This window comes from Podarcis erhardii, assembly GCF_964252035.2.
Source record: "Podarcis erhardii genome assembly, chromosome: 13".
Lineage (NCBI taxonomy): Eukaryota > Metazoa > Chordata > Lepidosauria > Squamata > Lacertidae > Podarcis > Podarcis erhardii.
In genome coordinates this window covers 26,339,298-26,367,135 of record NC_138502.1, presented here as the reverse complement: position 1 = coordinate 26,367,135, position 27,838 = coordinate 26,339,298, and the positions used below count along the sequence as shown (strand labels likewise).

The following is a 27,838-nucleotide window of genomic DNA, read 5'->3' as shown; positions in this document are numbered from 1 at the left end:
TTCGGCTCTTTCCGTCAAGAGTCGTGGAAAAGGAAGTTTGCTCTTCGGGCACGTCCGGGAGCCCCTTCCGTCACCCGCTCGGGAAGGAGGCGGAGTGTGTTCGGCTCCTTTCCGTCGCCGCTCGGGAAGAAGCGGAGAGAGCTCCAGGCCTTCGGGTCCGCTCGGGCCGTTCTCCGTCGCCGCTCGAGAAAGAGAGGAAGAGGTCCACGCCGTCGGGTGTTTCCGCCTGCCGCTCGGGAAGACTCGGCTCCTGACGGGCCGGGGCCTTCCCTTCCTTTCGCTTCCCTCCTCCACGGCCCGGTTAACGGTCGCTACCAGTTTAAATGAGACGGGGTCCGGGCCGCCGCCGCCGCCGCGTCACCCACTGAGGCGGAGTCTGTCAGGAGGAAGGAGGAGGAGGGGGAGAGGAGAGGAGAGAGGGGGCGCCCTCTCCCCACCTCCCTCATCCGGGGCCTGTCCCTGAGGGGGGAGCCGGGGCAGGATGACTGTGCTGCAAGAACCCGTCCAGGTAAGGACCCCGGTGGCGATGGGCCTGTATATGGGGGAGCGGGGGAAGGAAGGAAGGCCGGGTGGGAGGGGACGGAAGGGGAGCAGTTGGGTTCCTGCCCGCTCTCCTTTCTGCCCTGACAGGGCAAGGGCTCCCTTTGCAAAACCAAAAAAAATCAAGCAATGCAAACAAGCAAACAAAAAACCCCTTTCTGCTGGGAGCGGGGGGAGGGGTTTCTCCTTTTAAAATTTCACTCTCCTTAACGTCCCCCCCCCCTGGGTGTCGCGCACACACACTTGTTCACGCGTCTCACCCCCGAATTTTGTCATTCTCCTCCCCCCCCCCCTCCTTTCCCTGGAACGTGCCATGTGGTGTTGTTTTTAGATAAACCCCATTTCCTTCCAGATCCTTAAATCTCCCACCAGCCACCTTCTCTGCATTCCCACCTACCCCAAGAATTACCACTGATTCGCCCCCCCCCCAGCATTCTTAGCTGACTGCTCCTTCCTAAGAGAGATCCCCTCTTCTCAGCCCTCTTCAGTCTCTCTTCTCCCCGCCCCCCCACCACTTCATCTTCCCAGTAAGGACCCCTGTTCAATCAGTCGCCCTTTCTCTCGTTAGAACATATACTGCAATAAGTCATACGAATATCATGCATATACATGGGACGCCCAGTGGTCTTCCTTCAAGGGAGCTGAGCATTGGGGATCTGGAAGCTGCCTCCTACCAAGTCAGACCATTGGGTTATACAGTGTTGCCTGTTGGCAGCAGCTCTCCAGGATTTTAGGCCAAGGTCTTTCCCAGTTCTGCCTGGAAATGCAGGGAATTGAACCTGGGACCTTTTGCACACAAACGAGGTGCTCTTCCCAGATATTCTTTCCTTCTGCTTCATATAACTATTTATTCTCTTCACTTTTCCCATGAAGACTCTTCTCTTACACACTTGTATTCCATGCTTAGATCTCCTCCTGTTCTCCCCTACCCTGTCATCTTTGACAATCAGAATGTTAACATACACTGATTTCTCCCTCCAGAAAACACTACCTGGAAGAGCTCTTGTTGAGCTGGGGTTGTGTTGAGGAGGTCCTGCCTATATGGAGCATAACATTCTCCAATTATCTAAAGACATCCACATGTTTTCAGCTCCTCCATTGCAGAAAGAAAACTGACTAGGGCCAGATCAGAACAATATTTCATGATTCCAGAAGCCTTGATGAGATCTTCAGTTGACATATCTGGATGGAGTCGGACCAATCTGCAGGCATTAGGGCGTGTCATCAAAATGTTAGAAGCCTAGCTGACTAGGCAGCTGGGATTTTTAAAATCTTCAGTGTACAGTGGTACCTCTGGTTGTGAACGGGATCCTTTCCGGAGGCCCATTTACAACATGAAAAGAACGCAACCTGCAGCGGCTTCTCTGTGCACGCGGGGGTTGTGATTTGCTGCTTATACGCGTGCCGTCATTTTGCGCGTCTGTGCATGCGCGAGTGGCGAAACCCGGAAGTAACCCTTTCCGGTACTTCCGGGTCGCCATGGGACGTAGCCTGAAAGAACGGAACATGAAACGGACGTAACATGAGGTATGACTGTACTCTGCCTTCCCCTTCTTTATTACAACAGTTCTTTTAATCCTATAGGGTTTTCTTCCCTTCAGCCCCACAAATATTCTAACTCCATGGAATCATTTGATACCATGTGCACATATTCCATGTAATGCATTTTCTCTATTTTGTTGCACGGTCTCCTTATTTACTCTGTACTCTTCCTTATTTAATTATTTATAATTCAGTGCCATCTTTTCTGAATGGCAAGGTGAAAGCACCTTCAAAGCTGACGTAAAATGACTCTCTGATTATTTATTATGTAGAGCTGAGCAAGGTAAAACCATGCATTCCTGTTAAGATGGAAAATCTTAGAAATGTCCTCTTGTCTCACTTCTTTCACTCTGACCTCCAAAAGTTATGCCAAAGGAAAAGGTTATGCCAAAGATGCTTGTGCTCATATTTTTTTCAGGTCTCCACTGAGAATTGTGGGCAGCTGCCAAGCATGTATTTAGCAATGCGCCCAAGTAAGCATTCAGTCTAACTTAAAGTGTGCATACCACTGTGGCTGTCATACTGCAGGGCATAGGCAGTTGCTTGAAAGGTATGAGAGTCAGCCTTTGCCAATCTGTTCTTTACAAGAGGATTTTGATGGACAGCCTTGCTGAGACTCTGGTTGACCTCTGGAATGGGGAAATGCTTTTCCATTGACACAGTTGTTTCTGAGTGTCCTTTCTCTCATCGAACAGCCAGGTTGACTTTTTGTTTTTCTGAGGAGCCAATGGCAATGCAATGATTGTCGAGTCAAATTTGAACTCATTGATAGATCCACTTGCTGTATTTCTGGCAACTGTTTGTTATTTCGTTATGGAATGTGTACAGGATTCTTGGGAGTGTTCAGTTGATCACATGACCTTTGCACATCTTGGCATCCAAGGAGGATTGGCTGAGTTAGTGAGCAGGAGGCGGGAAGGAAGCTACGTCATATAGCTTAGAAAGTGTAGTACATTTTCTGCTAAAGAAGCCCACTCTAGATTTCATTGTGTTGGCCAATTACAGGGCAATGTCCACTTTCCATTCTTTAGTAAGATGTTTGAGTATGTTTTGGTGGCCTACCTTGAAGATTTGCTGAAGGAGACTAATTATCTTGATCCATTTTGTTGTGGGTTCCATCCTGGTTTTGGAACGTAAATGGGTTTGATAGCTTTGATGGATGATTGTAGCTCAGTGATAGTACATCTGCACAGTGCTAGGTTCAGCTCATCGCTTCTTCAGGTAGGCCTGGGAAACAGCCCTGTCAGAAATCCTGGACAGCCTCTGCCAGTTAGTGTAGACGAAACTGAGCTAGATGAACCAATTATAAGACAGCTTCTTGTGTTTCTTAACTAGACAAGGGCAGTGCATCTGTTTTGGGTCTGCTGGATGATTGTCTTTTGATGCCATTGACCAGGGTCACTTTGCTGGGGTGGGTTATAGGGGCACATATTACAGTGGGTCTGGTCCTTCCCAGGGGGCAGATTACAGAAGATAGTGAAGTGGGGGCATCTGTTCAGTGACTTGGTTTGGGGCCTATGGTGTCCCACAGTATTCCATCATGTTCCATTTGCTATTTAGTATCAGCATGAAACTTCTCAGAAATTATTTGTGTTTGGTGTTGGTTATCATTAGTAATATGTGAATGATGCACAACTCTGTATGATCTCACCTACAGGGCTGGGGAGGTCCTGAATTGTTGTCTGAGGTCAGTGATGGGTTGCATGTGGACAAAAAAGTTTAAACACAATCTAGACAAGTCAGAAGTGCTCTTGATTAGTTTTCCAACTGAACCAGTGAGTGTCAGTGTGCTCTGGATAGGGACATTGAAAAATTATGTTGGAAACTCAAAATGGGAGTAGAAATTGCGTCAATTTGCATGCTCATCTGGGGTGAAGGATGGAAGTCATGCAAATCTGCAAATGTTCTATAAATAAATAATTGTTTCCTACATTGTTTATTGATGTTTTCCTTCCATTGAAATGCATTGAAACTAAGTACATAATTAAGTATGTTAGTTTTGGCCGCAGCAGATAGTGAGATCAATAATATAGGTTTTAATGCAAGTTGAACTGTAGTGGAATAGAATCAGTGCTGTTTGTGGTGAGCACAGGATGGGACAGAAATTGCTTCCTCCTTACATCCCTAGTTCTCAAAGAACTTGCATGCTCCTTAACAAATCAGATTTGCACTGCTACAAAGCTGAGCCTTGCTTTAGGATGCCTAGGAGGTATCTGTGGTGAGGAACACAATTGCTCAGCTTCAGCTGGTCTGCCAACTGCACCAGAGTGGACCTGCTCATAGTCACATCATGTCTTACACTGAATTACTGTACTCGGAACTGCCCTTGAAGACTGTTTGGAAACAAGCTAGTGGAAAAGTTGCTTTAGGACTTCTGACTGGTGCCAGAATTCAGGAACATGTCACACTGTTATATCTACAGCACTAGCTACTAGTCTATTTTGTGGTGCAATTCATGGTGCTAGGCATGATTTTTAAAGCTCTTGAGGACTTAGGACATAGGCAGCGAACGGTTTGCGCAGGGATTATCTTCTGGACCCCTGCACACATCTGTGGGGCCATGGAAGGCCACCCCGTTCCGCCCCCTTTTGTGATGTTTTTGTGACTTTTCAGGGCACTTCCGGGCTTGGTACAATTGTGCACGTATCGGACATGCTAAAACGGTTGCTGCCTGTACAATATCTAAAGGATGTCCTCCACCGTTACTGATGTGCCCATCCTTTTAGATCATGTTGTGAGGCCTTCTTGCACATCCCTTAACCTTCTGAGAGTATTATTAGTGAGGATATGAGGGAAGGCTATTTATTCAGAATGTGAAACTCCATGGCCTGGCAGGTTCATTTGCTATAGCTTTGCCAGTGTTCCATCACTGAGTTTCTTTTCGGGCAAACTTTTAATTATGCACGTAAAATTCTCCTTGTTCTATTCTTGGCTGTTTTTTTACTGTTAGCTTTATTTCTTGAATTGCTGGTTTAAAAAGTATTATGTACTTGTTAGTATTTCTTGTATAATGCAATAAATTTATTGCTTTTATTGATTTGTCATGTATACTACTTTGAGCGCCTCCATTTTAAAAGTGGGAATGTGGGGTACAAATATCTTAACACATTTGTGCCCTATTTTTTGCCTAAAGATCTGAGTTGATCTGATATGATCTTTATCCCTGGATCATAAAACATACTGTGATCTTATTTGTCTGTGCTCCCCTCCCCTTCCTTTTCATCCCCCCCCCCCCATTTTCTTTTTGGTTAACATTTGCCTCAAGGACAGGAGGAGAGCATGTCAGCCAAATCAACTTTGTGTTTCATTTCAACTGCACACGCTAAAAGAACCTTTAAGTTTTCTTGTGATTTCAGCTGCATTATTCTTGAAATGTTTGGCTTTCTTTTCATGTTACTTTGGACCATCCAGTACTTGGACAGTACTATTGGTAGCTCTTAGCTGTACTTCTATAACCCTTCTTGGAATTGGTATGCTAAGTCCTGTTCTGCCTTATTTTATTTTTTTCTTGGGTATTTAGAGAAAATGTTAACATTTGTTGTCTTCCAGCTGTAGCCACACTTGCAGTTTCTTGTGATACTCTAGTGTAGGAGGCACAACTTCATGTTTTATGCTAGTGAATTTAGAATTTTTAGTTTATGCATAGATTACAAAATCTGGTCGTTCTTGCAAAATACCCCCAAAGTAGTCTTTTATCGCACTTTCTTTAAAAGGAGAAGAAAATCAAGTAACCATAATAGCAAAGGGGGTAATGTGAATATATGTGGCTGAAACACCTGCCTACCTGCTGTGTGTCCTATGTGGTCTTTCAATCCCTGACAAAGTGAATTTTCCAACAAACACTTTATACGTAGTTAATAAATGTATGTGGTGTTCTTGATTTTTGTAATGTGTTATAATGGTGGAAATAGGTTTGTTGAGGGTAATTGATTGGACACACTTGTGAAATGAAGTGTAGGCCCTTCTAGTCGACACTGACAGAGGAGTAGAAATATTCCCAGATAAAATGCTGTTCAGGGTTGTAGCATAATATATTGTGAAATAATGAATATTTGGGAACAGGAAGGACAATAATCAGCAAGGGAAGAGATACAAGATAGATAGAAAAGTGTTTATTTTTTCGTTTTGTTTTTCTGTGCATTTAGTATTGGTTTATAGTGCTAATCTTCCTTTCTCTCTCCCTCCTCCCCACCCTTTTCATACAGGCCGCTATATGGCAGGCACTTAACCACTATGCTTACCGGGATGCCGTGTTCCTGGCAGAGAGATTGTATGCAGAAGGTATGCATCCGCTGTGGTTACTGGTCTGCACTTTTTGTGAATTTATCTGTGTATTTTGAAAAGCTTCAATTTCTGCATTGTTCATTAGGCTATAGGCTACAGTCGTACCTTGGATCCCGAACACCTTGGTACTCAGACATTTTGTCTCCCAAACGCCACAAACCTGGAAATGAGTGTTCTGGTTTGCAAACATTCTTTGGAACCAGAATGTCCAATGAGGCTTCCGTGGCTTCCGATTGGCTACAGAAGTTTCCTGCAGCCAATCAGAAGCCGTGCTTGGGTTTCTGAACATTTTGGAAGTCAAACGGACTTCTGGCATGGATTCCGTTCGACTTCCAAGGTACACCTGTACAGTGGTACCTCTGGATGCGAACGGGATCCGTTCTGGAGCCCTGTTCACATCTTGAAGCGAACACAACCCGCGTCTGCGTGTGCGTGGGTCGTGATTCGCCACTTCCCTTCCGCACACGCACATGACATTATTTTGAGCCTCTGCACGTGTGCGAGCAGCGAAACCCGGAAGTAACACGTTCCGTTACGTTCCACAGAGCGTAACCTGAAAACGCTCAACCTGAAGCATATTTAACCCGAGGTATGACTGTATTGTAAATAAGCAGGTATGGTTAGGTGCAGAGTGTCAACAAAAAGTTGGCTAGTGGTATGTATGTCTTACAATATGCTTAAATGGTTAAATAAAAAAATGAAATATGCGTTTCTTTAAAAATTGAACTATATTTTAAGACTGCTATCAGGGAAGGTGGAGACATTGCTTAATTTTTATTTTTAAAAGGTGTGTCAGGATTCTAGTTTATTTGGGAGCTCTGCCTTCTGTTTGGAAGAAAGTATTGCTCCTTAATTCCAAATGACAACTTTAGGGATATCTTTCTTTATTTTATTAAAATATTTTGTATCTGCTCCTTTTGAAAAGGGGCATGGCCACATGTGGCAGGGGGGGCTTTTGAGACCAATACTAATAGCACCGGGTTAAAGGGGTTGAGTCTATGGGTACCTGGAATATGTTTTAAAAACTTATTCCATTGGTTGTAATCACCGCACACCTCTTAACCTTGAATATTCTGAAGTACATCAGTGGTTGTCTGTTATACAGCAGATCTTATTGTCCCTCATAAGATGTGGATGCATAGAGATTCTATGCACTAACTAGCTAGTAAAAGATTATAATTGATGTTACTAATCCTTCAGTTCTCTTTGACATTGGAATTCATATTTTTATGGCCAGGAATAGATACATAAACTGTTTGCACTCAGAGGTTTAAATGATGGATCTTAATGTTCTCCACCCCACCCGTTTTTTCAGTGCACTCAGAAGATGCCCTGTTCCTATTGGCAACCTGTTACTATCGCTCAGGAAAAGCATACAAGGCATACAGGCTTCTTAAAGGACACAGTTGTACCACCCCACAGTGTAAATATTTGCTTGCCAAGTGCTGTGTTGACCTCAGCAAGTAAGTTGTCTTATTGGTTTGTTGGTGCTGCTGGAAGTTATAGTTAATGTTTTTAAGAGAGTCCGATGCCATTTATTGTCCCATCAGATCTTGGGATAATAGCATAATGAAATTCATTTTCACTTTCAGATGTGACCAGTGTGCTAGAAATCACTAAACATGCTGAAGGTCTTGTAAAGGAAATGGTGAAAAAATATAGAAATTTCTTCCTAGATCAAGAATGAAATTTTATACAAGTGTCCAGCTAGGACTTTTAAAATGCTAAATTAGATGAGCTGTAAGTGTTAAGCATCTGGGGGCACTTAACAGTCCTATGAAACTGATAATTGTTTGATGCCTGTCATCAGCAAATTTCTCTCACTGAGCTGTTGTGATATCATGGATTTTCTAAAGATGAATATGTTAGCCACACAGTTTTGACAAACCATAGATTTAATGAAGAAAGTGTTTGGTTACTGAAGTATGGGGAGCCAAATGGCAGGAGAGCCAGGTGGTATGGAATTTAAAGAACAGAGAATCTAGAGACAGGGTGTTTTGAGCGAAGGGAGCAGGATAGGAAGAGAGCAGGGGACAGGAGGAGGCATGGGAAATATCAATGAAGTTGAAGAAAGGAGAGGCCAGTAGGAAAACAGCATGCAAGAGCCAGAGACAAAGATTTTATGCTTACCTCTACCATTACATTGCCCATAGCAGTGCAAAAGAAATTGGCCTGGTTTGGATGCCCAGCTAAACCATCATGGTTTAGCATAATGGGAGAGAGCAGCCACAGGCCTTGCACTTGCGTGCTCCCCCCTTTTTTTCTGGTGTGGTCACATGGTTTCAGATGGTTTCACATCCAGTTTTTGTTTTTGTTTTTATTTCTTCATTGAATTTATATATCGCCCTATACCCGGAATTTTGAATTAACTGCAGGATGTTCTGTCATCCAAACCAGACAAAATCAAGTTAATATTAACGATGTTTTTGTTTCGTTTTTCAAAAAAAGAAGGCAGATTTATCCATAACCAATTGGTGCTGGCAGATATGCCGTAAGTGATCCATTCATATTGCTGATTTTGTCCCTGAAAGCAGGGATGCTTGCTTCCACACAGACATCCTGATTGCCCTGTGCATTATTAGCAGCAGTGCCACTGATAGGGTGCACATTTTTGTGGGTCCAACATGTAGAGATGCACTGCCTAGAATGGCTTCTGTTTCTAGATCATGTTAGAGCTAGATAAGCAAGATAGATTGTTGGAGGTGGAGTGGAATGTTTAAATAATCTGAAGCGTTTATACTCACAAAAACCATGTGAAGGAGTTGTGTATCTGAGAGCACCCACCTTGTCTGTGGCAGAGCTGTGAACTGGTTTGGGCTACACCATCAATGCTTCTGTAATTTTTATTACCTTATTATCTTTAAACAGACTTGCAGAAGGAGAACAGATCTTGTCTGGTGGTGTGTTCAACAAACAGAAAAGCCACGATGACATTGTGACAGAGTTTGGTGACTCTGCATGCTTCATGCTTTCGCTCCTGGGGCATGTATACTGGTATGACTTTTCTTTTTTTTAGGGACAAGCTATCTCCCCTAGATTCCTCCTTTTCTCAAAACGTTTTTGCACTGCTGCTTGTAGGTGCGCAGTTCTTAGCCCTCAGTTTGGAGACATACAAATTTCCCTAGCAAAAAGCAGAATAAAAATTACTTCTGAATCAACACCTTCATTTGTGATGTAAAGCTACAGGCTGATATAATTATTCTTGAGCAGATCTACTTATGCGGGAAAGGACCAGTCTGTTAGATGGGCCTGTGGCCTGATTTTATAAGGCAGCTCTATATTTAGTTTAGAATTTTTTTTTGTCTTATTGCAGAACTTTGCTACTCCTTAGAATACACATCCTAAGAACTATCATGTCCTACGGGATGAACACATTCCCAGCTTTTAAAGACTGTCAATACTTCAAAATACAGGAGCAGTCTTGCACAAAGACCTTAGGAAGAGTTGCAAGTTTTACTCTGCTGCATTGTTGTCCTGCATTTCAATATGTTTTGGGCTCACAAATAGCTAGAAAAGATTTATTATTGCTTTTGAACATTCCCTTCCCCCAACTTCGAGAAGGGACAAAATCTCATCCTTGACATCCCTCTGAGCTTCAGAGGCATTTGAAGCAGTAAGAAGGCTTGCTTTTTGGCGGCTGCACTGAGAGCCAACCAGGAGGTCAGAGCGTGCTACTGTCCTCTTGCAGAGCCTAGGGAAAGGTGTAGTCTGTGATCTTGCAATCTGGTTTGGAGGTATTTGGAAAGCTTCTAAATGCCCCCAGAGTCCAGTGCAAGTTCAGAGAGTAGCTACCATGTACTCATCACTGGATAGAATATTTCTGGACCCTTGCTGGTCCCTGGTGCTAAAGTACAAGGATTGATAAAGATGTCTTCCCTTGGGCTTCCTGCTCATTTTGAAGTAAGAAATTCTCTTCCAGAATGGATGTGAAGCAGTTTGAGCAGTACCATTCTTCAACAACAACAAAAACCGGTTTTCCTGTTGTTTTTTACTGAAGCCATGTAGAAATGTACAGTTTACATATGGTGTATGGGAGATGCTCAGGTTGCTCAATTTGGAAAAATACAAATGCCCCCATTTCCATGCCACCTAACAAAATAATGGTAGCTGATTGCAGGAGATATTTCTGTGATTATTTATGCAAGCTATAGAAATAGCTCGTTGTTCTCATTTTCCTGCAGAATCTCTCCTCATTGTTTCCCCCTCCCTCTTTCTCTCTTAACAGCAAGACAGATCGGCTTGCCAAAGGATCTGAATGTTACCAAAAGAGCCTTAGTTTAAATCCTTTCCTCTGGTCCCCTTTTGAATCACTATGTGAAATAGGTAGGTTTTGCTTAACTCCTTTCCTGGGAATAGATGGGTTCTTTACCATCCTTTGGAATTCATGATTTGAGTTGGAGGGAGGGTATAAGGAGACATCTCACTGATTTCATCCAGGTCTACTGAACAATTGAATTCTCTTATGGCAGCAGCATATGATGTGGAAAACACTTTTACAAAAACCTTTTCCTTGGCGATTACCGTTGAACCTGGGATTGAGCAAGAATGGGACTGGATACTTCTGGTTGCTTTTCCTCCTCTCTCCTCAGAAATGGCTTCATTGTTTTTGTTAATGTATTCCACACAAGCATGGAGTATGTATATTTCAAATCCCAGTGTCTAATCCATGCCTTTCAGGGTTCTTTCTGGTTTATTTCCAGCGGTGAAGCCAGTTGTGCAATCTGAATATTTTTTTTAACTTGGTGTTTCATTGTATCCCATCTCAAGGGACTGGCGGATAGATAAGTAAATAGAACCAGATCCTCACAAACACTAAAATGAAATATATCATATGAAGTGAAACCGGGCAGCTGCTGTGCCTGCCAACCAGACTGTGGAATCTGTTTTGGTAGCACACAGTTGGTTTCCTGTTCTGGAAAAGTGACAAAGTATCTGGTTTCTCTGGAGCCTGAGAATTCATGCTATCTCATCTTCCTTTTCCCATAAACTTGACTTTCCCCATGTTGCCACTTTATCAGCATATGACTCTTTAAAACAAAACAGAAATGTTGTGTTCCAGGTTTTCAGCTGATCTTTTAAGAGTTCTTCAACCCCCCTGAGTTGTTTCCCATTGCCTGGAGCCAATCTCACCATGAAGTGACTTGAAGCGGTAGTTTTGTTGTGACAGGTGCAAAAGGGGCAGGGCCACAAGCAGGGTATAACAGCCTCATTGGCAGTACCAGGGCTAAGCTGGTACTGTGCAGCTGTTTGGCCCCTCCGTTGGTTTTTTATACTAGGGGCATGCATGCCTATGTTTCAGACGGAAAGGTGAGAGTTTTGTGGCATTTGCAGGCTGGAGGCAACCCACGGAATGCATTTGGTTCCTTCTTACTTGATGCCCTCTCAATCTTTGCTTCTGCCAGGAAGAGTTGTCTCACATTTGTCTTGAGCTTGCATCAGAGCTGTTCTTTGATTGAGTGTGCTATCACAGCATGCCTCCTGCAAGTTTCTGACTCAAACATTCAGGTTTATGCCTACTTAGGATAGGGTTGCCATATTTCAAAAAGTAAAAACCAGGACACCCCAAAAGTTGTTCAGCTTTTTTAGGGGACCCCCCCATTTAAAATTATTTTTACAAAAAAAACCCCGCGTTTCTTCAGCGTTTCCCCCCAGACGTCAATTCCGCCTTCGAAATCCCAGTAATGTCCAGGAAGATCTGGACGTATGCCAGCCCTAATTTAGGAATATCTTGTTATGGATTGCCAGTCATTTGTGTTCATGGTGTGTAAGATGTGGGCCATAAGTCACCCTTGCCAATACTGATAGGGTTGTGGAAGAGGGCAGTTGCTGCAGCCTGCTCTTGAGTTCCTGTGATGCATGGTAATCTTGGTCTTCTTAAAACAGTTGTAGTGTGTTGCTGTTGTGTAAAGGAGTGTGGGGAAAACCTGGAAGACGTTAACATGACATGTAATGTTGTGGAGTGTCTGGGCTGGATGCAAACTATACTGGCCCTCTGGAAACTCCATGGGTTGAAGTCCTGTACATCATTTCCATCTGTGCCATTTACAAACAAAAGCAGATATATGCATTATCTTCTTCTGCCTCTGCTTCAAATGCAAAGAAAGACTTAAAGCAGTGCTGCTGCTACCACTAGCATAACATGTTGGGAAAGCTAGACATCTTCTCGTCTGGACAGATTAGTGTTAAAAATGCAAGATGAAAACTTTTAAAGTCAATAACCAACCTGTTTAGGTTGGTTATTTCATTTTTATGGAATATGTATAATTTATATAAAAGGGCCCAATATGAAAGGTATACATTGGTGTTAGACTGTACATTTAACAAAACTAAGTAGATCATGATGCTTCCAAACTGCACAACTCCTGCTAGGATATTGCTTGGAGGATAGACTTGTCAATACTTATTAGTCATAGTAGCAAAATGAAACGTCTGCATTTTGGAGAAAATCCATTTCATTGCACATAATACTAGGAACCAACAACAGGTGATTGCCATTCCTACCTTGTCCACTTGTGATCTTCCTGGAGGCATTAGTTAATGAGACCTGCTTGGAAGGATAGGAAAAATATTATCTGTGAATGGAATGGTAACTTGGAGGCAAACACTGGAAATTTTGTATGGTCTTACACTTTGTAAAAAGTCATGAAGATCCATGCCTTCAAATGCCTTTTTGGTGCTGGGAAGTAGTGTATCGGTAATTTTTACCACACAGTCTACCAATGTAAATTCTAATCTGATGGCTTGCAAAATAAGGCCTATTCAATTCTGCTGGATCCTGACTTTTACTCAGATGTGGTAGAAAAGCAACATGTGTGTGTATGTGCACTCCATCTGTCTGTGTTGGAGAGTAAACTGAAGGGAGAGAAGCAACTGAGGGCAGGGTTGCCCAAAGCACTTTCTAAAAATTCAAAATCTTTCATAGGCCCAAAATATATTTCCAACCCATGGTTTAGTGCCCTAGACTAGATCTCTACCTGCAGGCATCTGGCTGATCACTGTTGGAGAAAGATTAACGCAGGACTAGATGGATCTTGGCACTACATGTATTGTTAGTGATGCATAGTAAAATAGCTTCCCCCTGGTGGAAATAGTAACATCAGCAGTTAGGTCTTTACCAGCTTTCCTGTAACACAAAGTCTTCAGTAATAATGTGAAAAGTATTTAAGGATGTGTTTGTGAAGATGTATGCCATGCTCTAATTGTTATACTTGATGGGTATCTTTTTAAAAAATGCATTTTAAACAATTGGATATTAACAGCACCATGTAGCAATAAGTTCAGACAGCAGTTCCATACTGTGCTGTTGTGGGGGGGGGCAAACACATAACATTTTAATCTCTTCATTTGTGTCACATTGAAAAGAAGCCTTTTCCCTTACCCCAAATCCCTTTCTCTTCATTCACAAAGGTGAAAAGCCAGACCCTGACCAAACATTCAAGTTAACATCTATACAGAACTTCAGCAGCTGCTTGCCTAACACCTGCACAACTGTGGTGTCTAATCACAGCATAACCCACAGGCAGCCAGAGACAGTTCTTACGGAAACGCCGCAAGACACGCTTGTAAGTTTTTATCAGCCATATTTTACCATCATTGCTTACACTGAGAGTGATCATTGAAAAAAAAAGCGTGCTGCTTTTTCTTATTTTATTTTATTTTATTTCTATTTCAGGAATTAAACAGACTCAACCTGGAGTCCTCCAACTCTAAATATTCCTCCAACACAGATTCCTCCATCTCTTATATTGATTCGGCTGTAATTTCACCAGATGCTGTACCTCTTGGATCGGGAACTGCCTTCTTAACTAAACAGGCTCAAAACAAACCAAAAACTGGCCGGAGTCTTCTGGGTGGACCAGCTGCTCTGAGTCCATTAACACCAAGGTAAAGAAAGAATCTGAAGTATCCTCAAGGCTGCCTACTGAAGATGACTATAAGAAAAACAGCAGTGACACTGTAAAGATTAGCAAAATTACTGTGGCATAAGCTTTCATGGATTAGAGCTCACTATTTTAGATGCATAGTCACAAACATCAGTGCAGGAAAACCCAAATATTTTGTAGTAGGGGCTATGATATATTAGAGGTCCAGAGGATCTGTGACATCTGTATATAAAGTTTAAATGTGTACAAGAACCATAACCATTCACAGCAGCAGTAATTGGTGACTACATATTCTTCCCAGATTTGCTAGGTGGTAGATAAATCTATAGGTCTGATTAAGACCTAAATTAATAGAGTAGAATTTGCTGACAAACTCTGGTTCAGCTATTTCTCTGAGAACTCCCTTTGCACTCTTTTGGTGGCTTTCAAGTCAGTAGGATAATGTTTGGAGAGACTTGAAATGTTATTCCACCGATTTATAAACGCTGCCATTTTTAAGTGATATGTGTGTCACTTTTTATTCTCTTGGACAGAGACAGAAAAGTTTGTCCTGCCACTGCCTGCATAAATCAAAACATCCATTTCTATATTCTCCCCTGCTTTCATGTGTTTCTGCTGAAGTGTACAAATGCTTAAGATGCAATATCAGAACAGTCCTGTGCATGTTTATTCAGAAGCAGGCCTCACACTGTTCAGGGGAGTTTGCTTTAAGTTTAGGATTGCAGTCAGTCTGTTAATTTGGAAGGATTCACATTTTTTTTTTTTTTTTAGTAGTTACTGCTGTAATAGAAAAATATAGCTACATTTCAGGAATTGATATAAGAAGTGGGGCTTGTGAGCATTTAGAAGCACTATTTGACAAAATAAGTTGCAGTGTATGAAGTGTTGGTATGGGAGACCCAAGCACATAGGGCTTTCCTGCTTGACCATGAATTGCATGAAGGTATGCTTAGGAGAGTTGTCCTCTTGACCTAACATGCCACATGTGATTGTTTTGGTGCTAAATTTGTTAGTTTCCTCTATTTAAAACCACACATGCACATTGTTTTGAACATGGTTGATGCCACCAAGCTGTATACGAATACTGCAATATTATATGAAAGTATTGGGATATATGTGAAAAATGTGTGTTTGTCCTCAAAGAATTAGAGCTTCTTTTTACATACCTTATTATTGTTGATCACTAGAACTTCTTGCTTTTACGTCTTCAAGCTTGTGTATGTAACAATGAGGAAACTGTTTGTCTAGAAACTTATTTTCACTGGGGCTTATAAATTCCATTGCCCTGCAATTTGTCCTTAGTTTATAAAGTAAGATTCTATCTTTCTTCCTTGCCCACTCACTTCTCTCTTTGAGGAATCATGCATATTTTCAAACACTCTTGTATGTTTTCTCAGCTTTGGAATCTTGCCATTAGAAACCCCTAGCCCGGGAGATGGATCCTATTTACAAAACTGCACAAATTCTTCTTCAGTAATTGATGTGCCACCTCCAGGAGCCCCTTCCAAGAAGGTACCTTGCATTCAAGGGTGTGCATGTGAGATTGAAGGCAAGGAAATATAGAAATCTGGATAATTGTTCTAAAAAGTCACAAGAAGGAAACTTTAGTTTTGTCAAAGCAACTTGATGGGTGTTCAATTTCTGTGTATTTGCTCTCCAGTCAGGGGCACCAGCTCCTGGGGGCCGAGCCCTTTTGGGCCTCCCCAATATTTTGGGGGTGAGGGCCTACCCCCCCTTTCCAAAGAGCACGGGGCCAAAGCATGGAGTAGCTCCAGTGGCTGGCTTCTTCTCTTCCTCCTCCTGCCGTGGAGGGGAAGGAGGGTTGAAGCATCTTCCCACCAATAGCAGTGCCAGCCATTGAAGCCATGTAGCTGCTGCTTTGGCTCCACCCTTGGCTTCTCCCGGCATTCTAATGTCATGCACATGACGTCGGGATGCGTGGCATCATGCATGTGACATTGCCCCCCTGCCCCCCCCCCGTCGCCCTTGCAAACTGGCGCCCCGTCTCCAATTATTTTGCAGGCAAACTCTCTACCACAGAGAGAAGTGGTAGACACTGTCTGATTGCTTCATCTCCAATACAATAACTTTTGCAGACAATATCTTTGAATGCTAACATCGGCAAATATTTCTTTTATTTTCTAGGGTTGTCTTTAAAACTAGAACTTTTGCAATGTTGTTATAAAATGGTTACCACCACTGTCTCCTATTGTTAATGTCTGTTAAATGTATTAGTTGCTTTATTTGCCAGTCTGGTCATTGTCCAGTGCTTCTACTACATAAAATGGGAGCTTCTCCATAGACTGGTGTGGAAGCTAATGGACAGTTGAATCAGGCATTAGTATTTTCATTGACTATTTTTCAGCCCCAATGTTGGCCACAAGTATTGAGATGGTTAGCAAATTTCAGTCTTCCTAAAAAGGTGGATTAATTCAAAATAACTTTGCTTTGTCTGTTTCCTGGTTTAGAGATAATGTATATGATAAATTTAAGTTTCCCCACCCAAAAAAATCTCACTGGAATTAATAGTGCACAGGATTGTGCACAGTTGCCCTGATCTTGTGAATATAGTGTGGAAATAGGTTTTTCTTGGGTTGCACTGGGTCTGCCTATGGTGTGAGGAAAAGGGAAAGACTTTGCCTAGCAATGTGATAAGATAGCCACTGGTGTTTAGAAATACATGCCATTTTCTGTTAATTATACAGTACTCTGGATCACATAATGACTGGATATTACTATTATTATTTATTGATATTTTAGCAGATAACTCCTCTTAGCTTTATGAGTTGCAAGTAGCAATACCAGTGGTTTTTAATAACACTGTCATAGGTCTGATGTGCTGTTTTTTCCACATATAGACTGTCACTAGAATAAGCCAAGCTGGAACAAAATCAGTCTTCTCACAAAGCGGAAATAGTCGGGAAGTAACGCCAATCCTTGTTGCACAAACACAGAGTTCAGGCCCACAGACAAGGTATGAAATGTCTTCCTACGCCTGGATCATGATTTTATTTATTTATTTATAAACATTTTTTATGTTTCATAGAATAAAATTATATATGTAGCTTTCATAAAAAATAATAAAAGTATCACATTCAATAACATTTCCTAAAAACTAGTTTAAAGCAAACTTGCACATAAATAAAAATAAAAATCAAGTTGAGTCCAGGAAAATTTATCTCTTCTTCACAGTGTACCTGAGGGAAGGCATTTCAGAAGGTGAGTCCTATAATTGAGAAGGCCCACTTCTGCGTTGTCACCAAGTGACAATTCACTGGTCATGAAACTACCTGCAGGGTCTCCACAGACGATCCTAAAGCTCAGCTTGATCTGTACTAGGGGAGGCAGCCTGCCAGGTATCCTGGACCTAAGTTGTATACTTGAGGATGGCATGGAGGTGACAAAGTAGACTCTCTTCACCGCCAATTATATACCAATTATAGGCACAATTATTCGTTCTATGTATATTGACTTGATCACACAATAAGGCTTGCACCCCAGCTATGTCACAACTTGTTTTATTGCCTGGAGCCCCCAGTAAACCAGGGGCTGCCCAACCATAACACTGCCAGAGAGAGCACTCAAGTATCAGTGGTCCACAATGCCTAACCAGTCTGTAGTGAGACTAGGGCCTTGGCAGACTTGCTGGTATTGTCTTCCTGTTCCTAGGTAATTTTCTCTCTCCATCGTTTTCTTTGGTGTTGTCATACTGCCCACATTTCTACTTAGACATCAGAATGGAGTGGGGTGGGCGCATACCATGCGTGCCCTAATTTCCACAAGGAGTTGTTGACGCTCGCGCTAAGCAGTTTTGTTTATTCTCTCTTCAGTACAACCCCTCAGGTATTGAGCCCAACCATTGCTGCTCCACCTAATGTGCTGCCTCGAAGAAGTTCACGCCTATTCTCTAGTGATAGTTCTACAACAAAGGTAAATGGGACTCCAGCTGCTGTGATCACCCTTGGTGATCAAATATCTCATATGTGGATGGAGAGCAGTTGGAGAATCCGTATATTGCAATAGTATCACAAGGAATTAACAAGGGCTAACATGAAAAGCAGAAATGTTTAAGAGGGCTACAAATCTAATTAGAATACAAACAAATTTATTTCGGCGTAGAATCCGCTTCAAGTAGACTGTAGACCGTGAAACCATGTGCCGTAATAAATATGGCAGACTTTAAGGTGCTACAAGATTGCCTGGTTTTGCTGCAAAACAGATTATCATGGTAAACTATGAAAACAATACCATTACAGAGAACACTTTGCTTCTTCAGTTATAAAGATCATAGATGCCTGGCCTTTTCTGCTGCTCCATCTGTTCCTCCATCCCTAGTCATAGCTGGCTAACCTCTTCTTTTGGATTTTTACCCTTATTCCCTAATGGGGAAGATCGCTTCTAGAAAGCATGTATTCAAGCCATACTTGCAAATGTTCTGCAAACAGTTCTACTTTCTGCCAGTATTCCTAAACTCATGGGTTTTTCTACCATTATCCAGAGTCGTGCATTTCTTTTCTTTGTTGAGCAGCTCCTATTGGGTGAGAACTGCTTGGTATGCAGAACTGAACTCAAATACTCCTTTTCGTGCAGCTTTCCCCAGTGGAGATGAGAGCAAAAGGCACGATAATAGAAGCTGGATGCAAAGCTGTTGTGGGCATCACAGACCCTATTGGTCACCTGGTTAATACAGTGGTACCTCGGATTACATATGCTTCAGGTTACATAGACTTCAGGTTACAGACTCCGCTAACCCAGAAATATTACCTCGGGTTAAGAACTTTGCTTCAGGATGAGAACAGAAATCGTGCAGTGGTGGCGCAGCGGCAGCAGGAGGCCCCATTAGCTAAAGTGGTGCTTCAGGTTAAGAACGGACCTCCGGAATGAATTAAGTACTTAACCCGAGGTACCACTGTACTGCTATATAAATGTGTCGTCATTTTTGGTATCTTGTTTTCAGTAATATATATATGTACTGCACAAAATCGCAGACTAGTCCAAAGACATCATACTTAAAATGCGACAAAGTTTCTTCCAAACCCCTGTGTGCTGATGCTTAGCTTGATGGCTGCTCCCTCATTCTTGCACACTGTGTTCTGGATAGCAGACAGGTCACTCGAGGGCTCTTCTATATGATAGGAGGTTGGATTGGATTGCCTTTTCTTCCTTCCAGTTTGGTGATCCAAATTCCAGAAAAAACAGTACATCTAGATTTCTGTCCCTGAATATTATGCTTTGCTGTTGGTTTTGGCTACAGTGTAACGAGTTCTTAAATATATTTGTTCTTTTCTCGTAGGAAAATAGTAAAAAGTTAAAAATGAAGTTTCCGCCCAAAATTGCAAACCGAAAGACAAAGTGTAAAACCAATAAAGGAGGGATCACACAGCCAAACATAAATGACAGTTTGGAAATCACCAAACTTGATTCGTCCATCATTTCAGAAGGAAAGATTGCCTCCGTAACACCACAAATCCAGGCATTCACGTTACAGAAAGCAGCAGCAGGTGTGTGGACTGTTCCTAAGAATTCATTTGTAGTAGTTAAGCCATCCCAAAGGCTGGGGGTGGAGAATAAGACAAAAGCAAGGGGGGGAAGCAGTTAGAATCATGGCAAAATAGTGCATTTAAAACCATTTCCCTTTCTGATACAGTTAGAATGATGTCCAGGTTTTTGGCAGACATATAGAATAATCCAGTTAGCAGTTTCTTGTAATGTGTAACTTTGGCTCAGAGTCAGGATTTGAATCTAGGTCCTAGTCAGCACCTTGTTCATTACACCACATACTGGCATTTTATTTATTTTCTATTTCTCATTTTGGCTTCTTGAGAATATGTTCCATTTTTGAAACTATAGGGCTTTTAGGCTTGTACTTTCTTAACCTCCTTTGTTCTCCTGTGTATTTATTGCATTTTTCTCCTAGAAGGTTTGATGAGCCTTCTCCGTGACATGGGGAAAGGTTATTTAGCCTTGTGTTCTTACAACTGTAAAGAAGCAATTCATATACTGAGTCATTTGCCTTCTCACCACTACAACACGGGCTGGGTACTGTGCCATATTGGAAGAGCTTACTTTGAGCTTGCAGAATATATGCAGGTGAGCATGATGTGGAATGCTTCTATTCTGTGCTGCATGTCTGCCAATGTACTGTATTTTCAAGATCACTTAACATAGATTTGGATTACTCTCTCGTCTTTGAACTATGCAACATCAGTTCCTAGTTTGAGGAGGCCTCTGCATAGTTAGTGCCTTTCGTGGGACCTCTCCTACATACCATTCCCCAAGCGGGCTTAACAGGGCTTCTCTGGTGCTGGGCAGCCTATATGCTCTATCTATTGGTGTAGATTTAAACTTGTGATCATGTATTAACATATGAGAAGGCAGCATCTTCTGTGCATGTATGGAAGGGTTGTCACACAGAAGATGGATCAAATTTGTTATTTTTTGCTCCAGAGGGCAGGACTAATGGATGGAATTTCAGCTAAGTATTAGGGGAAACTACATGTAGGTAAGATCTGCAACAGTATATCTTGGGAGGTGGAGGTCGAGGCAGAATGGATGCTGCCATGGTTACATCCTGCATTGAGAAAGACCTCCAAGGTCTCTGTGATTCTAAGAAATAAAACCCTGATGAGAAGCCATATGGATGAATTGTGCACACACAATTGTCATCCAAATGTGATCATGCAGAAAGTCTTTTAATTCACATTGTTGAAATGCCACGTGTTAATTTCTCTCGTAGGCTGAGAGGATATTCTCTGAAGTAAGAAGGATTGAAAACTACCGAGTGGAAGGGATGGAAATCTACTCAACAACACTGTGGCATTTGCAGAAAGATGTGGCTCTTTCGGTGCTTTCAAAAGACTTAACTGATATGGATAAAAATTCACCAGAGGTATCATCATGGTCATTTTGTTGTGGCATTTTTAAAAACACACTTCAGTCTCTGATTCACCTCTTGATTGTGGAAAAAGCAAATGAGAGGTTGACATTATTTTTAAAAAATCAAGTATCCACAAAGGTGTTGCCATGTAAACATGGACTTGAGCACTGTTAAATCCAGACTTGTTGCACTCTGTCTTTTCCATTACTGCATCACCTCCTCAAAAAACGGGAGAAAAATACTATCGTACGTCTTCTACCATTTTGCTTTTCTTTCTTCCAGGCATGGTGTGCGGCAGGAAATTGCTTCAGTTTGCAACGGGAACATGACATTGCCATCAAGTTCTTTCAGAGAGCTATACAAGTTGATCCAAATTATGCCTACGCCTACACTCTCTTAGGGCATGAATTTGTGTTGACAGAGGAACTTGAGAAAGCATTAGCCTGCTTTAGGAATGCAATTAGAATGAATCCTCGGCACTATAATGCCTGGTGAGAAATATTTCTAATTAGTTAAAAACCAGGAGTGGGAGAAGGAGAGAATGAAGAAGCAAAAAATGTATGAGTTACAATAACCCCAATAATAAAAACTTTAGGTGTCTACTTGCAGTCTCTTTGGGATCCCTCTTTTTGTCTCCAACTTTACCTACCCCTGACTTGCATCCAGTTGACATGCATCTGTCCTGACATAGTTGCCTATGAAAATGGCTGTGGCATCGTTGGGGTTCCATACCACTGCCAGGAGCACGTGAAAAGTTCATTATGCCATTCTCCCCCAGTTATACATTCTCAAATGTGTAAAGCTCAAAACTTTAAGTAAAAAGCCTTAAACAATAAAACCATCAATAATAATAATAATAATAATAATAATAATAATAATAATAAATTGGCATGAAACCACCATATATATTTAAAACTGAGCATCCTCAAGCAATCTTTATCTCTACCCAGCTTTGGAAGCTCAAAAGGGTTCGGCTTTGACAAACATTTCCCATGTGAGATGTTGGAGAGAACAGGGAACACCTCTGTATCAGCACTGCACCTCCCTTGGGGCTCCCAAGCAGTTGCTTGAAGCATAATCTTATGCATTGTGCAATACACCTTAGATGCCACTGCACTATTAAATATATAACCATATCTCTCCAATTATGTGAGGGTTGCTGCTGTGCTACATTTTATTTGACAAAATGACTTACAAAATATTATATTCTTGGTAATAGGATGGAACTCTTCTCATGTCAAAGCAGTTCTGAGCAGCTGCCACTGTTCATAGGCTTATAAAGGGTGGGGAGAGAAAAACTTAACTTGGATTGTAACAGGGAGAGTGTATTTGAACTAGACGGTGCTGAAACAATCATATAAAGGCTTCGCTTCAAAATAGGGAAGCAGAATATTAACATACTTGTGTAGATGCTGTTAGAATTATGAATTTTTTTCCATTTTACATGTGTTGCTCAAAATCAACCACTCAATTAATGTTGTGTACTTACACTCTCAGCCGATAGAAAGTGTCCTTCCTAATAATATACAAGCTTGGTGCCTAATACAGTCTTGTTTTAAAATTGCTAGGTATGGGTTGGGAATGATTTACTACAAACAGGAGAAATTCAGCCTTGCAGAAATGCATTTCCAGAAAGCACTTCATATCAACCCTCAGAGCTCTGTCTTGTTGTGCCACATTGGAGTTGTAAGTAAACCATGCTTCATTCTGTCCCTGGCCTGAACATAGACATTGGCAGATCCAACAATGAGCAAGCACTGTCCTTCTAAAACAAATAAATAAATCATTTCTTTTTCAGGTTCAGCATGCCCTGAAGAAATCTGAAAAGGCTTTGGATACTTTGAACAAAGCTATTAATATTGATCCCAAGAACCCCCTCTGCAAATTCCATAGAGCCTCAGTATTATTTGCAAATGAGAAGTATAAGGTGAGCAATTTGCAATGAGGTTGAACTGCGCTTTTGAGTTTCTTGGACAGCAACCTTTTGTGTTTCCTTTGAAAGCTTGGACACACTCTACAGCCATTGCGTAACACCTGTAGGGCAATCCTAAACATGTTAATTTAGGAGCAAGTTCCTATGAATTGGTTGGGTTTTTTTCTTTAATAAATTCCGTGGGCTCTGGGTTCTGTTCTTATTTAATTGCCTCCTCATACAAGTTGTGTTCCACAGTATCAGTAGATCTCCCTTTATCTAATAGTTCCTTCCCCAGTCATATTGCTTTTAGCAAGTGTTTAAGGTATAATATGATTCTTAGTTTGGGAGAAAGGGAGAATGGATATATTGAATTAGTCTGGATTATTTAATCCTTCTAAACAAAATATGCTGACCATCTATAAGCTGGCACTAAATTCTTTGACATTCACACAGTCATGTGCCTCAAAACTCTCCCATCTTCCTTTTTGTTGTAATTATATCAGCTCTCTTGCCCTGGTTGCTGTTTATTTCTTGAACCTTGTTATACTTCTGTCATCCCGCTTTGGGGAGGAGAGATCTGTCTTTCCCCCCTCTGTTCAGTATCTATTAATTTCCTGCATTCCCTGGTCCCTTGTGGGTGTGTTTCAGGTGGCTAGGTACACATGAAACCAAAAGCCTTGGTGTTTTCTAGCAAATAATAATATTACAAATTCTAAGCCCATAGAAAATACATGTGTCAAACAATTAACTAGGATTGCCGGAAGAAAGATTTATTTGTATTGTACCAAAGGTTGTTGTTGTTTAGTTGTTTAGTCGTGTCCGACTCTTCGTGACCAAAAGTATCAACTCTAATATTGTTATATGGTTCATATTTCTCAGAAAAAACTGCTCAATGGTTTGGGGTCTTTTTTGGTCATTTCAGTATGCTTTACAAGAACTTGAAGAACTGAAGCAAATTGTTCCCAAAGAGTCTCTTGTTTACTTCTTAATAGGAAAGGTAAGAACCAGCTTGAGAATAACCTTTTGAATTAACAGCTGTAAGCTGGGTTCCCTTGCATTTTCTGATTCAAAGAAAAGCAAGGCAATTGTTGATGATTATGGGAAGAGCTTTGCTATACAGATTTGTGCTCATAGATTATGCTGCACCAGGCTTCAACAACAGGGGTGCCATAAGGCAAATACGATGAGTGACTATCCTTCCTGCCAACTTTGAAGCTGCAGAGTGGACCATCCTGGCAATTGTGGAACAATGTGGAATCCTTGATTGCCACTGTACAAAGAGAGAGGCTTGTGAAGAGGTTTGCTAGGCGGGGGCTGGTGACTATAATTTTTGGCTTAGCTAGAAAGGCAAGCCCCAAAATGTGGATCTCTGCACACAGAGATAGGCAAATATTCAGGTACCCTAGCCCCAAGCTGTGAAAAGATTTAAAAATAAGTGCCAGCACTTTGAATTGGGCCAATAAATGGACAGGAAACTAAGCTGTTTCCAACCTGATCCCAGTTAGCTGTTATTGCAGCTGGAAGGTAGGCCATCTAGGAGAAGGAAAACTGATCCTAAACATCTGCTGCCTTGTGAGATGTCTTCAGGAAAATAAAATGCTAAGGAGTAAGCCCTACTCAAATCCAAAGTGGAGTCCCTAAAATAGTTGGATGGTTGTTTCTGTCCAGAAAGGGTTGGAGTTAGCATGCAGCTTGAGTTCTGTTGTGGACAGCACTCCATGGCCAGCTTGAGTCTTGGGAGACAAAGCTGCATCTGCAATATCTCAGAACTTCAGACTTGTTCAACCCCATAAAGAGCAGGTTGAACATTGTTGCCTGGATGGACAAATCACCTTCCAATAGCAACTCTGACATTTATGTAGAGCTCTAGATATTCCCATTTGGTAGAGGCAAGCATGTATTGCTGCAAACATTTAATTTATTGACTTACATTGGAGTTGATGATTGTTGTTTCGCTAGGTTTATAAAAAGTTGGGGCAGACCCATCTTGCACTGATGAACTTTTCCTGGGCAATGGACTTGGATCCCAAAGGAGCCAACAACCAGATCAAAGAGGCCATTGACAAGCGGTACCTTCCAGATGATGAAGAGCCTGTAACACAAGAGGAGCAGATCAGTGAATGTTGCCCATATGAGTCAGGCAGGTCTTCTTGATGTTTTTTTTCCCCCTTTGAGGCAAATGGAGAGGCTTCTCGTTTGGATAACTTGAAAGCGTTGTAATTGTAGCGGTCTTAGCACTTACCATGGCTGTTACTTCATGCAACATGGAGTCTAAAATGCCATTTTCCAACTTTTTATTTAGGTGTTTTTTTTAAGCAATTTGCGGCTTTTATGATTGGAAATTAATACTTAAAAAATAAATAAATGAGCATAAATAAGCCTAAACCAAATGAGGAGGCTTGAGTCTCAAGGGGAGCAGACATGCTGACATTCCTGGTACATAACTGCCATTTTGCTTACTTCCATACAGTACCCTTGCTATTCCTGCCATCCTCCTCTCGGCCACTGTTATTTAAAACAAATACATAGTATTGATGTATTTGTGCAAATTATAGCTTTTACATAAGGCCACAGATGAATATAAGCTGTGTTGGGTCAGCTCCAGAATATGTTTGCAGTCTCAGAGTTTTCTGTTTTGTTTTGTTGATTTTTTTTACTGTGGTGTAATGTATGGAGTTTTGGACTAGGACCAGAAAGACCCAGATTCAAATTCTCCCTCAGCCATGAAGTTTACTGGGTAGCCTTGGAGTCAATTACTATTGTTCAGTCTAAGTCACAGGGGTGTAATAAAGGGTGAGCTATGTACATTGTGTCTTGAGCTACTTTAAGGAAAAGTGGGCTGTAAATGTAAAAATGAATGAATGCATGAATGAATGAATGGCCTCAACTGGATAATGTATATGAAATACTTTAACAACTAACTACTAAATGCTTGGCTTAAATGCTAAATTGTTTCTGCTATTAGCATCACAAACTGACTGAAAGTTTTATAGGTAGTGCAGGCCATGTCCACATAGAGACTGAGAGTGTGGAAACTGAATTGTGGACATCTCAGGCAGGAGCAGTTTGCTTATGGAGAGGTACTGTATGGTGCTCTTGAGCCTTGCAAGGGGAGGGCAGGTTGGCAAGTAAAAAAAGACATAATATGTGGTGTACAAAATAATATAATATATCCCATAAATTGGATTGGAACATACTATTTAAGGTCTGCTATAGAATGGTCTGTTCATACAAGATTTTGCCCCTACTTTGTGAAATGTGCAAGAATTCTAGAAATGGCTTAATTTGTTTGTGTATTTTGTTTTTCTTCCAAAAGTTGGCACAGATGAGTCCCAGGCAAGCAGCATGACTGACGCGGATGACACACAGCTCCATGCAGTAGAAAGTGATGAATTTTAACCTCAGAAGGTGGATTCTGAGCTTGGATGTGTGTCTGACTGATACTGTTGGATTCTTCCCTTCTCCTCCTGCCACAGAAACAGCATCATTCTCATGCTCCACCGACACCCCAGGCACATCATTCATCAGATTTTAATTGACACAGAATTAATGGAAATGCATTTTTGGGTCATTATTTGACTCTTTGGCTCTTTCATCTTTATAAACATGATTCTTTGAGGAGGAAAGACTTTTTTTTTAAAACCTCCTTTTTGTTGAGAAACCTATCATGGAAAAAAAGATTTGCTATATGGGAGCTGAGAGATGTGGGAAAGTAACTGATGAAGCAGTTTCTTGCTCCTTCCCCAGAAATGTGTCTTAGTTTTGGCTCTTTCCTCTTCAGTAAGCAGAGACCATTTCCACGTTCTTCAGAGACAAGTGTGGAAGTACAGGACTGGAATGTGTTAAAGACATTTCTGAATACTATTAGAGTGTAACTTAAATGCCAGAGAATGTAAATGACCTTAAAAACAACAGTGTCTCCTGTGAACAAACACATTACAGAATATATAAAGCCCAGCGTCCCTGCTTTTAGATTTGTCAATCTGCCAGGATAGAGACTTCCATAAAATACTTTAGTATTCCACCCAGGAGTTAACGTTACCAAACTAACTTCTACAACATCATTTGCCGGTATTTGTAGGCAACACAAATCCATAACAGGATGTTGGTTGCTTGTCGGGTGCTCCTTGCAATTGCACCTGGCAGTTGGGAATATAAAAATGCTATTGCAGTTGTAAACTCCTAGAGAAAATAAGTGTGTAGATTTGCAGTGTTGAAAGAATGCAATGAAATATATCCACAACAACAGAATGCCAAGAAGACAATGGAAGCCTTAATCCAATCAAAACCTTACACTGGTGGTGCACCCCCCACCTGTTTGCGGCAGTATCCCCTTCAAAACTATTTTGTAAAGTGTTGTCTGAATGAACAGATGCAAAAAAAATATTGTGCAATTATCTGTCTCCTTTATGTTTTTTGTTTGGGTTTTTTTTTTTTAATCCTGTAAGTTTGAGTACTTCCGATGTCTTGTAGGAATTTAGACCCCAGGAGGCTATTTCTGTGAGGAAGGATGCTAGGCTGTGTTAAAGAAGCCAAAATTTTCCTCCTTTGTAGCACTCCTGCAACAAAGGTTGGATGGCCTTTGTGCAGTGACCATCAAGAAAGTGTATGATAACCTTACAGTTTTAAAGAGCAAATTATGCACAATAAAATGGTTTAAATTTCACAGAAATGTATTGTGATCAGTTTCCACATCTCTTAAAGGCTTCAGCATATATTTTCGAGGGCCATTGTTGTATTTGTAATTAATGAGCTCAATTCCTGAACAGACCTGCAGGAGTCAGGCAGACGGCAATG

The 27,838-nt window shown here is 41.4% G+C and overlaps 1 protein-coding gene across 4 annotated transcripts; it reads left to right on the top strand.

Annotated features, from left to right (window-relative positions):
• The first annotated feature begins 129 nt into the window (after positions 1–129).
• Positions 130–27,713, top strand: CDC27 (cell division cycle 27). 4 transcript variants are annotated; one of them, XM_081836985.1, is made up of 20 exons: positions 130–508; positions 6,288–6,363; positions 7,682–7,829; positions 9,235–9,360; positions 10,592–10,689; positions 13,774–13,928; positions 14,039–14,250; positions 15,647–15,761; positions 17,108–17,223; positions 18,080–18,179; positions 19,543–19,750; positions 20,170–20,339; positions 20,986–21,138; positions 21,409–21,617; positions 22,695–22,812; positions 22,925–23,053; positions 23,964–24,038; positions 25,001–25,185; positions 26,039–26,121; positions 26,358–27,713. In XM_081836985.1, the coding sequence occupies exons 1-20, from the start codon at positions 482–484 to the stop codon at positions 26,438–26,440; spliced, it is 2,586 nt and encodes an 861-aa protein (XP_081693111.1). In that variant the 5' UTR covers positions 130–481; the 3' UTR covers positions 26,441–27,713. The 4 variants fall into 4 exon arrangements, with proteins under 4 accessions (XP_081693111.1, XP_081693110.1, XP_081693113.1 ...); XM_081836984.1 differs by having other exon boundaries at positions 20,167–20,339; XM_081836987.1 differs by lacking the exon at positions 26,039–26,121 and having other exon boundaries at positions 134–508; positions 25,001–25,181.
• The last annotated feature ends 125 nt before the right edge of the window (positions 27,714–27,838 follow it).